This window comes from Hippocampus zosterae, chromosome 3 (genome assembly GCF_025434085.1).
Source record: "Hippocampus zosterae strain Florida chromosome 3, ASM2543408v3, whole genome shotgun sequence".
NCBI lineage: Eukaryota > Metazoa > Chordata > Actinopteri > Syngnathiformes > Syngnathidae > Hippocampus > Hippocampus zosterae.
The window spans coordinates 5,572,479-5,588,565 of NC_067453.1; the positions used below are offsets into that span (position 1 = coordinate 5,572,479).

The window sequence follows — 16,087 nt, forward strand, 5'->3', positions numbered from 1 at the left end:
TCACATCGCTAATACAGTAGTCAAACAGTATTGTTTTGGAATGTTTCTCATTAACAAGTACAGATACTGAATACAGTACTATATTAAAGCATGTGTGCCTCATTGAATTGCCTTTATTCAAATAACCTTTCCTTGCCCACTCAGGTTGTGAGAGAGACTCTTGTCTGCTGTGGCATTGTCGGTCATCAGGGGATTAAGGAACATATATTTTCGGTGGAGGTGACATGCCAGTTTGTGACCCCCATACTCAGCATGTCTTCCCAGAAACTGAATTTCTACATAGAAAAGGTTGAGCAAAGAATTGCCATCATCATATTTTTTTTCACCTCGGAACTTTATGTCACCATTGCCTAACCATGATACTCATTTACATATGTGTCTGTCAGCTCCCGGGTGTAGATCTCACCCAACTCTATGAGGAGCTGGTTTTAAAGAACGTCTCATCTCTGTCTCTATCTATGGAGCTCTCACTCGCTACTCCTTTCTCCCTGTGCGAGGCCCGAGGAGTCCTGAGTACTGCTAACATTAAAGTATGTCGTCACGTCTCCTACTTTTCTTTTTTTTCCTGTTTAATTGTCACCCATGTTTTCATTGTGATATCTTGGAGCGACAAAACAAGATAGTTGACTGGATGGGATTGCCTTGTATTGATCTCGCTATCCAATTTTGGAATTACTTTGCCCTGCCCATGCAATACTTCACATACTGTAGTTGAATGGAAGAGGGTGCTTAAATGCATTCATCCCATCGAGGAAATGTGTGGTATTTATGCGGAGAGTGGTTGCAAACATTGTGTCACCCTAATGGCACAGTAAAAAAAAATCATTGCAGGACATCTGAGGCTATATTTGTGCAAAGTGTTTGGGCAGGACTCTACAATGTTGAGGCGTGCACCAAATGAAAATGATACAAAAGAAAGCATTGATCTCAATATTTTATTCAGTTATCTGCTGCTTTCATAGAAGCATTTGTTGTATTTCTATTTCCCTGCCCAATGGCTCCACTACCATAAAGCAATCAAAAACTATGTGGGCTTTGTTCAAATGGTTGTGGCTATAATTAAAGGCCACAGGAGCCACATGTAAGTGTAGAACGATGTCCAAAAAAAAGCACTGTAAAAATGAAGACTGTCGATGATGATCTTTTCACTGTGTCAACCATGAGATTGCTGAAGAGTCCTTTCTTTCAGAACATAGCATTAGTTCAAGGGGAAGAAACTCACTTGTGGATATGTTTTGATCCAACTTGCTTCCATGGTCAGCTGTCACAAGTGGTGGATCAGGTAACATGGTGCTTTTTTTAAATGTTATTTTTGGGGGGGGGGGGGGATACTGTATCTTTTCCCCAAGTTGCATAGTACATTACAATGAAATAAATGGTTTTATAATCGGCACACGTTTTTGATAATCTTGTATCATGGGGAACATTAACAGGTATCTTGACGGGCAACTATGTTTAGGTTTCAATAACCTGAATGTTAGTAATCATCATGTAAAATGAAATCATTACATGCATGTTTTTTTTTAAACTTATATATCTATATTGACATGTAGACACACACACACACACATATATGTATTCATATATTGGACATGTTTTCCAGACCCTCAATATTTGCTACAAAGGACACCCACAACAGGACAAGGTGGAAATGCATGCTGAAGTCCATTATCCCAACCTCCATTTTTCCTCCACCACAGTGGATTTTGGCAGCGTCCTCAATTCCACAGAAAATCACCAGGAAGTCACCATGACAAACTGTTCCCCACTACCGGTATTTTACCACTGGGCCTGTTTGGTGGATCATACACATTGTGTCGTCAGGTACTGTATATCAACACGAGACATTGACGGTCGACATCGCTTATAAATTGTGTTTCAACCGAATTATAAAAAAATAAAAATACAAATTCATGAAATGGCCTGGACAAAATTGATTTCTCCAAATACCTTTGAGCCATTGAGTGTGCTCGAACACAGTCATGCTTGAACTCTGTCATTAATTAATAATAGTATTTTTGTGAATCTTATAAATTAAAGCTCCAAGTACACCTCAATCATGTTAACTATTTAATTTCATTTACATATGCAGGCAAAGTCACAGCTCAGTCACTTTTCCAAATATGTCTGCATATTGTATTTGCTACCTTGTGGAATTGTATTAGAACATTTTAAATTCATCTGTGGGAAGAAATTTCATCTGTACTGTCTGTTACACGTACAGTACATTTGACAATAAAGTTTATCCAATCCAATCCAATCAATATGGCTATTATAATTATTTCTTTAGTTTACTCCTATTTTTTTACGATTCCACACTGTATCCATTTTTAAAAAATAATATAATACTTCTTCCTCAAAAGGTCTTCTGACCCCTCTGTACCTGCTCTCAGCGATGAAGGTATTATCCCAGACCCGGACGTCTCACAATGCTCTGTGTGTGTGCAAGAGGTACGCTTCAACATGCAAGTAAACAACAGTCATTATGAAAAGCTCTTTGTGCAGATTATGAATTATTATCCATCCATTCATCATCTGAACCGCTCATCTTACTGAAGCCCATGGGTGTGCTGGAGCCTATCATAGCTGACTCGAGGCACCCTGAACTGATTGCCAACCAATCACAGGGCACACAGAGACAAAGAATCATTCGCACTCATAATCACAACCGAAGGACAGTTTAGAGGCCTCAATTTGTCTACCAGGCATGTTTTTGTAATGTGGGAGGAACCTGAAGAAAACCCACGCAGGCACGGAGAAAACATGCAAACTCCACGTAGAGAGGTTCGGATTCAAACTGACAACCTCTGCGCTGTGAGGTGGACGTACTAACCAGTCGTGCCACTCATTATGTCATGGATTGGAGTACAGTATTCTTTATCCATCAATTTTCATGGTTCAGGGGTGAGTTTGAGTCTGTCCCAGCTGTCTTTGGGTAAGGTGGGTGGGGGCATAGATAGACAACCAACCATTTAAACACATATTTACACCTTATGAAAATGTAAAGACTTTTACCGAATGAGCATATTTTTGGAATGTGGGAGGAAGCCACACGACTGAAACCCACACAAGCACAGGAAGAACATGCAAACTGCATACATGATTGTGTGACCCAAAATTATAACCCAGAACCACTTTGGGAGAATGAATGCTTTTGGGCCGTGGTGCCCAAAAATGTAGTATGTGACTACAGTAGTGTGGATTGAACTGATGTTGGTATTCTTTCTGTAGATTTTTGATGTATTGCCAATGCATGGACATCTGAAACCCGGCGAGCAGCAGTTGGTCACGTTCATCTTCCACGCCCAGGACTTTGTTACCCGAGAGGTGGTCGCACAGTGCCAAGTAGAACATGGACCGATATATAATATTGAACTCAGAGGGGAAGCATCAGAGATCAGCTTCATTCTGGATTCAACTACCGTCGACTTTGGCCTACAGGTTTGACTGCCTTTAATATACCAATTTGCAGGGCTGGCCTGAAGCTAATATCTAAGCCTCAAAATTGACGCTTCAGTGCTGACATAAGTTTGCTCACAGAAGGATGAACTCATTCCTAAGCAACATTCATTTGACTGCAAAAGTGCCGTTATCGCTCACATTTCCTTATTAACATACATTATACAAGGTCGTTATTTCCTTTATAATGTACTTTGTGAGATTTGCAAATATAAAACAATGAATAAAAATTTGAGAAGCATTTAATTTTTTTTTTCCCCAGCGTTTTGATCAAATTGGCGAATCAACTCTAATTCTGAGGAACACTGGAAAAGTTGGCTTTAAATTCGCTACTGAAAAGCCACAAAAGAAGAAGACCACGGTGGAACAAGAGAAGCAAGATACCACGCTGGAAATTGAGGATGAGCAGAACGAGGAAATCCGACCTGGTCAACCAAAGGTCATTCCGGCTAAGGTGAGCTGAAGATGAGACCAGGAACGTCAATCATTTAATCAACAGAGTCGGGTTTTTTTTCCAACTCAGTGTTTTGTGTGGCAGGGTTACATTGACGCCGGCTCGAAATATTGTTTGCGTGTACTCTACCTTCCTGGCATCCCTGAGAAGTTTGAAAAGCAGTTTCAACTGGATGTGGCTCACTTACCACCACAGATTATCACACTCACAGGCGAGGGAGTGTTCCCAAAGATCTCCCTGAATTTGCCTCGCAGCCTGGGTAAATGTGCAATGCAAGACACAGATGTGAACCTATTGAGAACATGAGAACATGGAACTGTAGACCTCTTTTTTCCAAATCTATTATTTCTTTGCAGCTAAGGAGAGCCACAGTGATGTACTTGACCAGGCCAGAAAAACAGTCAAAATGGAAGGTACCAGTGCCCTTGATGTAAGTCCTTAAATTAGTCCTCAAAATAAATAAACATAAATCTTCTGTTCTTGTAAGAGGTCATTTTTGATGTGTTTCAATTACCGGTAATTTAATTACCGTATTTTTCCGCACTATAAGCCCTCCCACAGCCTGCTTTTCCCACTCACTTTTAATGGTACAAAAATAGGAGTACTACTCACAGAACCCGTGTAGTATTCTCCGGAGCCAATAGAAGTTACGATGGAATGTTATGTCATGCCCAAGGTAATTATCCAACTGGTCCATCTATGGGTCTGTACATATTGTACGGGGAGCCTTAACCTGAATCTGCAGACCTCTGAGCCCAACTTGGTTTTAATTTCAAGTAGGATTTCTTGAATGTATTCAGGACCCAAACCATTCAGTACTGTATTTTCCGCACTATAGGGTGCACCAAAAAGTCTTCAATTTTCTGAAAAGCTCACTGAGCGCCTTCAAATCCAGTGCGCCTTGTGTATGGTCTTTACGGTAATATGTCAACCTCAAAATGGCTTCTACAGATTTTATTTTGTGACTTCTTCATTTGTGAATACAGTACGCAACAAAGGAATAAATAAACACTTCTGAGACAGTGCAGTCTCCTATAGTCCAGTCTCCTATATTTTACTGAGATCCGATTGTTCTGTTGGAGTTACGCTCAAGGAAATGCCAAAGTAAATTCTATAGGGGGCTATAGAATTTCTTTTGAGATTTCCTCGCTTGATTTTCTGTTTTGATGCATTATTTTTCATTTTTGTAGTTTCATTGAAGGAATAGTTAATCTTCGTTTTTCGGAAACGGTCATGAACGCCTCTCGAGTCAAATGGATGGAGCATAGCTCCATCTAGTGAATGCATTGTAGATTGTGTTTTATAATCCAGTGCGTCCAATATCTGAAAAAAATTACAAAATAGGCCATTCACTGAAGGTGCACCTCATTATCCAGTGTGCCTTTCAGTGCGGAAAATACGGTAGGTTACATTAAAGGGATTGGAACAGATGGATTGAGTATCTTAATTGCAACTAAGAATGAGTATTATGTGTCCTGGAAACAGCGACTATATCCTACATGTACACATTGACTTTGAGCTCATCTGTCCTCTTCTAGTATGAACAGTTGCTTCTTTTGGAAATTGAGAAATTGCTGGTCACAGAAAATGCTTTGGCTGTCAGCAAAAGGCTTCTGGAGGTGGGGAACTCCCAAGGTTCCACAAAAAAATGGAACAAACTCAGCAAGTATGTATTAGCATGCCGACGTACAGCTACACGTTGTGAAATCTATGCGCCAACAAATCGACCTAAAAACCATGTATTGTACTGTATTGTATTGTAAATATGAACTGCCCCCCCCACCTGGACATTTAGATCAGGAATGTTGAAAGTGTGGCATAGTGAGCCTCAACTCAGAGAATGTAAAACTTTTCTATCTCCTTCTTCGTCCCCCCAGGTTCCTCCTCCCAGAGTACGTTCTGGATTTTGGTTATGTTGTTCCGAGCCAAGTCCTCAAACAAACTGTTAAGATTACCAATAATGGGCCATTACCAGTGTCCTTCCATGCCAACTCCAAAGTCACTGCAGGTAAAATGCATTTACATGTTTAATACAAACATTGATGTGCCCTTTTCAGTACTTTAAGATTTGATACTTGTAATGTTACGTTATCAAAAAGAATCCCTTATGATTGGATTTTTAATGTAGCGTGATTACGATGTTCTGCCATATAGAGTCAAAACATGCTTTACTGCTTTGTTGTCTTTCCTAATTGGTGCCATATGCTATTGAATTGATGTGCTTATGTGCTTGGTCCTTCAAGGTTTCAAAGTTGAATTTGGTAGTGTAAGGAACCTTTCCTGTGGCGAGAAAGAGACTTTCACCGTTGAATTTGATTCCCAAAAGGGCAGCCTGTCGTTGGGGATTAGAAGTGCTATCATTCCAATTCAGGTACTCGTCACTTCATGAGAGTCATTTTCATTTAAAGTACATGTTATGGAAATGTACCTGGCCCTATAGTTGGCTGCATCTTTTACTGGAAAGTTTTGGTTCTATACCTTTCACTGGTGCTGAAAAATGAGCCTTCCTTTAGGAAGTAAGCGTCTTGTAGAAGTCGAGCCATTCTGTTTTCTGATGTCCGTCTTAAGTTTCTCCATGGAATTGAAAAGGCATTTCGTTAAGGCAAGCCAGATTTGATTTGATTTTGATTTTACTTTTTATTAGGTCTCCCATAGGAGAAACTTGTCTTGGAGGACAGTTCCTCTGTGCTCCTACATGCATTGAGCAAAAAACATGCACAGCACAACATAATTAGAACAATTACATACAAGACAATCCACTCTACACACATTGGACACTACATTACAGTCATCTGCATCCCCTCACCCCCACCACACTTATGTCCTTCCACTTGTCTCTCTGCCTCCCTCTAATTGTTTCTTGATTAGACCGGTATGAATGAGTTTTTATACCGGTTTAATTTTCAGAGAAGAGTCCTATACCACTTTCCTGAGTTTCCTCATTAATTTGTTAATGCTTGGTTCTGCCTTTTGTCAGCCATCTCACACTGTTCAGCTTTGGTTTCAGCAAATTGCAGTGAAGGCTACTGGATGACATACTGACACTTCCACAGGCTACAAAAAGGCTTCTGTGTGAAGCTAACTAGCTGTGTGTTAGCCTTCTCCCGTCGAGTTTTTTTGGGACATCAGTTAAGAGCTTTCACTCCGGACAGTCCATTTACATCCACATACTCTATTTTCCGCACGAAAAGGTGCACGTAAAAGCCTTCCATTTTCTGAAAATCTCACAGCGCACCTTAAAATCTGATGCACCTTGTGGTTATTACGGAAATATGTCGACCCTCAAAATAGCTCCTTGCTAGAGATACACTTACAACGCTGAGTTCAAACTGAAGGTGATCGGGTTATGCAGTTGAACACGGAAAGAGAGCAGCGGGAAGAGAGTTCAACGTTAACGAGTCAGTGTTATAACTTGCTCTTGGTTAATTGAACTGTGTCGATGCTTTATGAAATAAGTTTTACTAACGTCTGATCGTTCTGTTGGCATTTCCTTGAGCGTAGCTCCGTCTAGTGGATGCATTGTAGATTGCATCTTATAATGCGGTGCGTCCAATATATGAAAACATTTACAAAATAGGCCATTTATTGAAGGTGCGCCTCATAATCCAGTGTGCCTTTTCGTGTGGAAAATACGGTACACCTAAAGGCAGTGCACTTCATCTCTAGTTCTGCCATCTTTGGAAGGAGTTTGTCGGAGGCATCTCGTTCTTAGTCTTGTTGCTTGCAGCAGTCTTATGCTATTAGCGGGCAGCTGACATAACTATGATGAGGAGGTAACAAACATGTTGAAAATATACAGTATATAAATGAGGGCATCGATAAAAATTACCTGACACAGGGCTGCTTCTTCAAAAGGAGCTTCTCAATGAAACAATACAATGAAGTCTACAAGAATAATTTTTCTTGGTCTACTTTAATTGTCAGAGGGTTTTATTCAGACACAAAGCAACTGTTTTAAATTCTTAAAAAGAGAGAATATGTCTCCTTTAATGCAACGTCCAGTTGTTTTAATTGTAAAATGATATCCTTCACAATGCAAAGTATATATGGGATGTTTCCTAGATTTACAGGTTATTTTATTTTGGGTTACAGGTCATAGGTGGTCCATCAGTGCAAGTGCGTCTTTGTGCAGTGGTGACTGTGCCGTCAATCTCTGTTTCCTCAGACACACTGCAGTTTGACATTGTGCGGTGTGGATTGTGTAAGGTAATAAATACAATGTGATAAATTAACATGCTGTTTGGCAACATGATTTTCAACAAAATGTATTTTTACCTTTACGTCATATGTCATTATTTGCACGGAGTGACATAAGAATACCATGTGTAGCGTATGTTGCCTTTTGGAAAACGTGCAGGAAAAAGTCGAGCCAGCAGCTAAAAAATGTCAAGTTTTATATTCCACCAGATTCAAACAATGCAGCTATTTAACCATGAATCTGTGCCCTGCCAATGGAGCATAGTGGAGGATGTGAAGCCTGTAAAGGTACTCAACAATACAAGCTATCGTCCGCTCCCAATTACAAGTTAATACATGTCACTCCATTAGCTTGAGACTTAGATTTTTTCTACTTTTCGCTCAGGTTGATAAATTCCTGCCACTCCATCAGCTCAGCAAATATCTGCAGCAGCACCCGCCACCACCTGTGATGTTTGAGATGACTCCTTCTTCCGGTATTCTCACCCCCGGCGAACGGGTCAATGTGCAGGTCAAGTTCAGTCCCACTGAAGGGGTAAACGCATTCATCTTGTAGAGATTGCACCGAAATAATGCAAATACAGGGAAAATAATGATTGTGCAAAATGTGGACAAGCACATTGACTCACAATAAGTTGATTTCTTTGCAGTGTCTTTACAAGAGGCATTTGATAATAACTGTAAATGAGGGCACCCAGCCGGTGATCATCACAGCCCTGGGACAGGGTGAAGACCCAGAACTGGTCTTTTGTCCACCAGATTTGACTATGGGGCCTTGTCTGCCATTCAGTATGGAGATTGAAGCAGAGGTCATCGTTAAAAACCCTTGCTCTTACCCCATCGAGTTCTACTCACTCGAGTTTGACACACAGTACTTGAAGGAAGAAAAGGTAGAGTTCTTTTTGCAAACTGTTTTTAATGAATCATATAATTCCATATTTGATGCCATATGTTGTGTTCTTGGGTATTTTATCAAGCCACACGTAACTATGTAAAAGCTATTGTTTTGGGTGCGATTGCTATGATGTGTCCATTCACTCATTCATTCATTTTCCAAACTGCTTGAACATGAAATTATTTTAAGGAAGAAAAATAACTATTGATGGGGGGGCTTGTCAACAGTCAATCAGAGGGCACATGTAGACAACTCTTCATGCCTGGATGGATTATTTCGTGTCTCCAATCTTTCAAAATTGGGTGCATGATCTTATTGTGAAATCATTGTTGGAATTGTGTCATGCTGTGTTAAGGTGCCCTGTAACAAAAGGCACATGTGCCGAGTACATGAAAAGTCTACCTGAGTAATGGTTATCCAATATCACTCTCAAGCCGCTTCAACTGAAATTTGATCCATCCATTTTCTGCACCACTTTAGCTAGAGGCCCTCTGAGAGTACATCTTTAACTGGACGCCAGTTAATCACAAGGCACAAACAAGAACTACAACAACCAATCGTATCCACACCTATACTCATTTTCGAGCAATTTGTTCGAGGGCTGAGAGCAATTTTCTCGAGGGCCACTTTCCGGCATGTTTTAGATTTTTCCCTCCTCCAACACACCTGATTCAAATTATCCGAATCATTATCAGGCTCTTGCCAAGCTTACTGATGAAGCTGATAAGCACAGAGAGAACAAATACACCAGAGATTCAAAGTCAGAGTTCTTGACTGTGAGGCAGAAACACTCAGCAGTATCATACCCTGCTACCCTTAAAATATAATCCATTTTACCTTTTTTTTCCAAACCTCAGTTTTCTGTATTATCCTCAACTGCTGCACATCCTCTGAAGTACTTTAGTACTTCAGTTTAGTTCTCCATATGGGAGGCATGTCATTGGTATCATTATAAGGAATAATGGACTGAAATCCAGCATTTTGCTGATCTCTCTCTCTCGCTGACATACTCTTTCTGTATTTATTTGATATGTGTCCCTTCTTTACTTTCTTACATCACTCGATCAAGATCCTGAATCTTTTGGATGGATATGACGCAAACGATGTACTGTTGTTGCCTCCAAGATATGCCGGAGAGAGTCTACCTGTAGAACTTATGGACTTCTACAAGGATCACTGCTCTCGGCTAAAAGGTGATGGTAGTATCAAGCATTGGTGCCTATGTGCATTTGACAGAAATTATTTTATTCATAGGGTGTTGACTGCAAATTTAATGACCTAATCTACCTTTATACTCCAGATAAAAACGTAACTGGAATGAGTCTGCAAAAACGAAGAGGTGGCAAAAGGGGTGAAAGACGTAGAACTGAACTCAGTGAGTGTGATTGCTCAAACTTTGCAAATCATCGCTGTCCTGTGAAAAGCACTCGTGTTCATTTTTGTCATATTTTACAGTCATGGGGTGTTCGGGTTTTCAGACATCCCATGAACGTAAAAATGGAAAAAAATAAAAAATAAAAATGGACTTGGGTGTTTTTCACAGGACAGCCACAAATTGCATTCAAACAACTTGAAATGGGAGATCCTTCGGTCAATTATTTTAAATAATCAAATTGATCATTGCAATGTACTATCATTTTTATTATTTTAATGTTCTTCTGTGTATGTGTACTTAAGTCATTTCAGATATAATGAAAGCAGAAGCTACTGGGAGTCTAGGAACACTTGAGATAAACCCTTTGTCCAGTGCAATTGCCCGCTACATGGGTGTTGACCTGTCACCTAATGGTCTAGCTGCTCTGAACTGCAGAGGCATTGCTATCATTATATATGGAGCCCCATTAACAGGTAACCAACCAAACAATGGCGAATCAAGTCTTTCCGCAGCCCAAAAACAAAACAAAACAAAACAAAACAAAAACACTTGATGTGATGTACAAACAAACCCCAATTCCAGTCAAGTTGGGGCATTGTCTAACACAAATAAAAACAGAATACAATGACTTGCAAATCACTTTCGACCTGCAGTTCATTAAATACACTAGAAAGTCAAGACATTGAATACATCCATCCATTTTTTGATCCGCTTCATCCTCACAAGAGTCGCATGCGTTTTGAAGCCTATCCCAGCTGTCTTCGGGCACTAGGCGGGGCACACCCAAAATAAAATTGCATTGAATGACGTTAACTCCAATGTCTAAATACACATTGACTCTTTTTCACCGACATCACGCATGACATCTGAGCTTTTAAGTGACTGTAAAGGCGTTGTATTTTCACTGTTATGACGTATCTCTGGAATGTACTATACATGAACAGCACACCTCTCCGTGAGCCGTCACCTTACCGTGGTGGAGGGGTTTGTGTGTCCCAATGATCCTAGGAGCTAAGTTGTCTGGGGCTTTATGTCCCTGGCAGGGTCACCCATGGCAAACAGGTCCTAGGTGAGGGACCAGACAAAGCACGGCTCACAAAGCCCCTTATGACAAATAAAATCGATGGTACCCAGTTTCCCTTGCCCGGACGCGGGTCACCGGGGCCCCCCTCTGGAGCCAGGCCTGGAGGTGGGGCTCGTTGGCGAGCGCCTGGTGGCCGGGCCTACACCCATGGGGCCCGGCCGGGCTCAGCCCGAAGAGGCAACGTGGGTCCCCCTTCTCATGGTCTCACCACCCGTGGGAGGGGTCAAAGGGGTCGGGTGCAATGCGAGCTGGGCGGCAGCCAAAGGCGGGAACCCTGGCGGTCCGATCCTCGGCTGCAGAAGCTAGCTCTTGGGACATGGAATGTCACCTCTCTGGCAGGGAAGGAGCCCGAACTGGTGTGTGAGGCAGAGAAGTTCCGACTGGATATAGTCGGACTTGCCTCCACACACAGCCTAGGTTCTGGTACCAGTCCTCTCGAGAGGGGTTGGACTCTCTTTCACTCTGGAGTTGCTCACGGTGAGAGGCGCAGAGCAGGTGTGGGCATACTTATTGCCCCCCGGCTCAGTGCCTGTACATTGGGGTTCACACCGGTGGACGAGAGGGTTGCATCCCTCCGCCTGAGTGTGGGGGGACGGGTCCTGACTGTTGTTTGTGCATATGCACCAAACAGCAGCTCAGCATACCCACCCTTTTTGGAGTCCTTGGAGGGTGTGCTGGAGAGTACTCCTGCTGGGGACTCCCTTGTTCTACTGGGGGACTTCAATGCTCACGTGGGCAATGACAGTGAGACCTGGAGGGGCGTGATTGGGAGGAACGGCCCCCCCGATCAGAACTCGAGTGGTGTTTTGTTATTGGACTTCTGTGCTTGTCACGGATTGTCCATAACGAACACCTTGTTCAAACATAAGGGTGTCCACGTGTGCACTTGGCACCAGGACACCCTAGGCCGTAGTTCGATGATCGACCTTGTGGTCGTGTCATCGGATTTGCGGCCGCATGTTCTGGACACTCGGGTGAAGAGAGGGGCGGAGCTGTCAACTGATCACCACCTGGTGGTGAGTAGGCTCCGATGGTGGGGGAAGATGCCGGTCCGTCCTGGCAGACCCAAACGTATTGTGAGGGTTTGTTGGGAGCGTCTGGCGGAATCCCCTGTCAGAAGGAGTTTCAACTCCCACCTCCGACAGAGCTTTTCCCATGTTCCGAGGGAGACGGGGGACATTGAGTCCGAGTGGACCACGTTCCGTGCCTCTATTGTTGAGGCGGCCAATCTGAGTTGTGGCCGTAAGGTGGTTGGTGCCTGTCGTGGCGGCAACCCTCGTACTCGCTGGTGGACACCAGCAGTAAGGGATGCCGTCAAACTGAAGAAGGAGTCTTACGGAGCCTTTATGGCCTGTGGGACCCCAGAGGCAGCTGACGGGTACCGACTGGCCAAGCGGAACGCAGCTTCGGTGGTCGCCGAGGCAAAAACCCGAGCATGGGAAGAGTTCGGTGAGGCCATGGAAGCCGACTTCCGGACGGCTTCGAGGAAATTCTGGTCCACCATCCGACGTCTCAGGAGGGGGAAGCAGTGCACCACGAACACTGTGTACAGTGGGGATGGGGCGCTGCTGACTTCGACTCGGGACGTTGTGAACCGGTGGGCAGAGTACTTCGAAGACCTCCTCAACTCCACCAACATGCCTTCCTTGGAGGAAGCAGAGCCTGGGGACTCTGAGGTGGGCTCTCCTATCTCTGTGGTTGAAGTCACCGATGTGGTTAAAAAGCTCCTCGGTGGCAAGGCCCCAGGGGTGGATGAGATCCGCCCAGAGTTCCTCAAGGTTCTGGATGTTGTGGGGCTGTCCTGGTTGACACGCCTCTGCAACATCGCGTGGTCAACGGGGAGAGTGCCTCTGGATTGGCAGACCGGGGTGGTAGTCCCTCTTTTTAAAAAGGGGGACCGGAGGGTGTGTTCCAACTACAGAGGGATCACACTCCTCAGGCTCCCTGGTAAGGTCTATTCAGGGGTGCTGGAGAGGAGGGTCCGTCAGGAAGTCGAGCCTCAGATTGAGGAGGAGCAGTGTGGTTTTCGTCCCGGCCGTGGAACAGTGGACCAGCTCTACACCCTTAGCAGGGTCCTTGAGGGTATGTGGGAATTCGCCCAACCGGTCTACATGTGTTTTGTGGACTTGGAGAAGGCGTTTGACCGTGTCCCTCGGGGAGTTCTGTGGGGGGTGCTTTGTGGGTATGGAGTACCGAACCCCCTGATACGGGCTGTTCGGTCACTATACCACCGATGTCAGAGTTTGGTCCGCATTGCTGGCAGTAAGTCGGAATCGTTTCCAGTGAGGGTAGGACTCCGCCAAGGCTGCCCTTTGTCACCGATTCTGTTCATAACCTTCATGGACAGAATCTCTAGGCGCAGCCGAAGCGTTGAGGGGGTCCGTTTTGGTGGCCTCAGTATTGCATCCCTGCTTTTTGCAGATGATGTGGTGCTGTTGGCTCCTTCAAACAGGGCTCTCCAACTCTCACTGGAGCGTTTCGCAGCCGAGTGTGAAGCGGTTGGGATGAAAATCAGCACCTCCAAATCTGAAACCATGGTCCTCAGTCGGAAAAGGGTGGAGTGCCCCCTCCAGGTCGGGGGGGAGATCTTGCCCCAAGTGGAGGAGTTTAAGTATCTTGGGGTCTTGTTCACGAGTGAGGGCAGGAGGGAGCGAGAGATCCACAGGCGGATCGGTGCAGCGTCTGCTGTGATGCGGACGTTGTATCGGTCTGTCGTGGTGAAGAAGGAGCTGAGCCAAAGGGCGAAGCTCTCAATTTACCGGTCGATCTACGTTCCAACCCTCATCTATGGTCACGAGCTATGGGTCGTGACCGAAAGAACGAGATCCCGGATACAAGCGGCCGAAATGAGTTTTCTCCGCAGGGTGTCCGGGCTCTCCCTTAGAGATAAGGTGAGAAGCTCGGTCATCCGGGAGGGGCTCCGAGTCGAGCCGCTTCTCCTCCACATCGAGAGGAGCCAGATGAGGTGGCTTGGGCATCTGATTCGGATGCCCCCTGAACGCCTCCCTGGTGAGGTGTTCCGGGCATGTCCCACCGGGAGGAGACCCCGAGGAAGACCCAGGACACGCTGGAGAGACTATGTCACCCAGCTGGCCTGGGAACGCCTCGGGATCCCCCGGGGAGAGCTGGAAGAAGTAGCTAGGGAGAGGGAAGTCTGGGCTTCCCTGCTAAAGCTGTTGCCCCCGCGACCCGGCCCCGGATAAGCGGTAGAAGATGGATGGATGGATGGATGAACAGCACAGGTTCAGAATTGAGATAAAATCCTATCAATGTTTTTTTTGCAGCGACGGCTGTTTGAAAGTGCTCTATAAATACTGTTGACTTGACTTGACTTTTTCTGCTCTTCCATTTATTCAGATCAAAGCAGCATAGCGACTGCTCTGGCCAATCACTATGGAGGGGCTTGTCTAAGTATGGATGCGATGCTTGCTGACTCACTGATGCATGGGACTTCCCTCGTTAGCTTGGCTGGAAGACAGCTGTTTAACCGTGCTGCTGAGGAGCACGCTCAGAGGATGGAAGAGGCTGGTATGCACAGTATTCTCTATATTCAAACTTTTTAGACTATGGCATCATTGAAAGAGGACATAATAATTTGCCTCTATAATGTCTTTCATTCAAATAGCTGTTTTTCCAGAATGGCGGGCATCAAGTGTGAAAATTAAATAACTGAGGAAATCTCATTTAGAATCAGAATCAGAATCAGAATCGTCTTTATTGGCCAAGTATGTAGAACACACAAGGAATTTGTCTCTGGTATAACACGCTGCACTAGTATCAACGTAAACAACAAAATCATTGAACCATTTTAGAGTTGTTTATAAATATACAGTTACAGGAAAACGTATGACGTAAACTAATTGTGAGATTAATTAATTATGATCTGTAATTAATTGATCTAATTAATCTATATTGTAGTCGATAGTCCAGTGGTTAGCACGTCGGCTTCACAGTGCAGAGGTACCGGGTTCGATTCCAGCTCCGGCCTCCCTGTGTGGAGTTTGCATGTTCTCCCCGGGCCTGCGTGGGTTTTCTCCGGGTGCTCCGGTTTTCTCCCACATTCCAAAAACATGCGTGGCAGGCTGATTGAACACTCTAAATTGTCCCTAGGTGTGAGTGTGAGTGCGAATGGTTGTTCGTTTCTGTGTGCCCTGCGATTGGCTGGCAACCGATTCAGGGTGTCCCCCGCCTACTGCCCGAAGACAGCTGGGATAGGCTCCAGCACCCCCCGCGACCCTAGTGAGGATCAAGCGGCTCGGAAGATGAATGAATGAATGAATCTGTATTTGAATCTCATCTAAAAAGTGCTAAGAAACTCCCTATTTTCATTTTTAATTCATTACATTACTGAGGCAGGTCATAAAACAAAAAAGTGGCATTCTAAAGTATTTCATTGTTTGTAAACAGATTTGAACAGATGCAGTTCTAGCCATTCACTTGCTGCTGTAGTTGAGACTAGTCCCAAGTCCTACCTGCAACTTTTAGTTTCCACCACCAGGGTGAATATCACCGCTTTGTTTGTTTTTTTGTAAATCTCCAAATAATTACAAAATTAAAATTAAAATAGAACATCAGGTCCATAAAAAGTGCTTAGGTTAACATACCAAAAACAGTAACTTATAT

The 16,087-nt window shown here is 44.1% G+C and overlaps 1 protein-coding gene across 2 annotated transcripts in view; it reads left to right on the forward strand.

Annotated features, from left to right (window-relative positions):
* Positions 1–16,087, forward strand: part of hydin (HYDIN axonemal central pair apparatus protein) — a 76,768-nt gene that overhangs the window by 24,599 nt on the left and 36,082 nt on the right. For both annotated transcript variants that reach the window (XM_052060792.1, XM_052060793.1), the window contains exons 20-39: positions 145–288; positions 387–530; positions 1,190–1,282; positions 1,604–1,824; positions 2,364–2,451; positions 3,232–3,441; positions 3,722–3,913; positions 3,998–4,172; positions 4,270–4,343; positions 5,452–5,579; positions 5,791–5,921; positions 6,157–6,284; positions 8,006–8,119; positions 8,321–8,398; positions 8,496–8,645; positions 8,761–9,000; positions 10,075–10,198; positions 10,306–10,380; positions 10,683–10,853; positions 14,822–14,992. In XM_052060792.1, the coding sequence (XP_051916752.1) occupies positions 145–288; positions 387–530; positions 1,190–1,282; positions 1,604–1,824; positions 2,364–2,451; positions 3,232–3,441; positions 3,722–3,913; positions 3,998–4,172; positions 4,270–4,343; positions 5,452–5,579; positions 5,791–5,921; positions 6,157–6,284; positions 8,006–8,119; positions 8,321–8,398; positions 8,496–8,645; positions 8,761–9,000; positions 10,075–10,198; positions 10,306–10,380; positions 10,683–10,853; positions 14,822–14,992 (2,851 nt within the window). The remainder of the gene's footprint in view (positions 1–144; positions 289–386; positions 531–1,189; positions 1,283–1,603; positions 1,825–2,363; positions 2,452–3,231; positions 3,442–3,721; positions 3,914–3,997; positions 4,173–4,269; positions 4,344–5,451; positions 5,580–5,790; positions 5,922–6,156; positions 6,285–8,005; positions 8,120–8,320; positions 8,399–8,495; positions 8,646–8,760; positions 9,001–10,074; positions 10,199–10,305; positions 10,381–10,682; positions 10,854–14,821; positions 14,993–16,087) is intronic.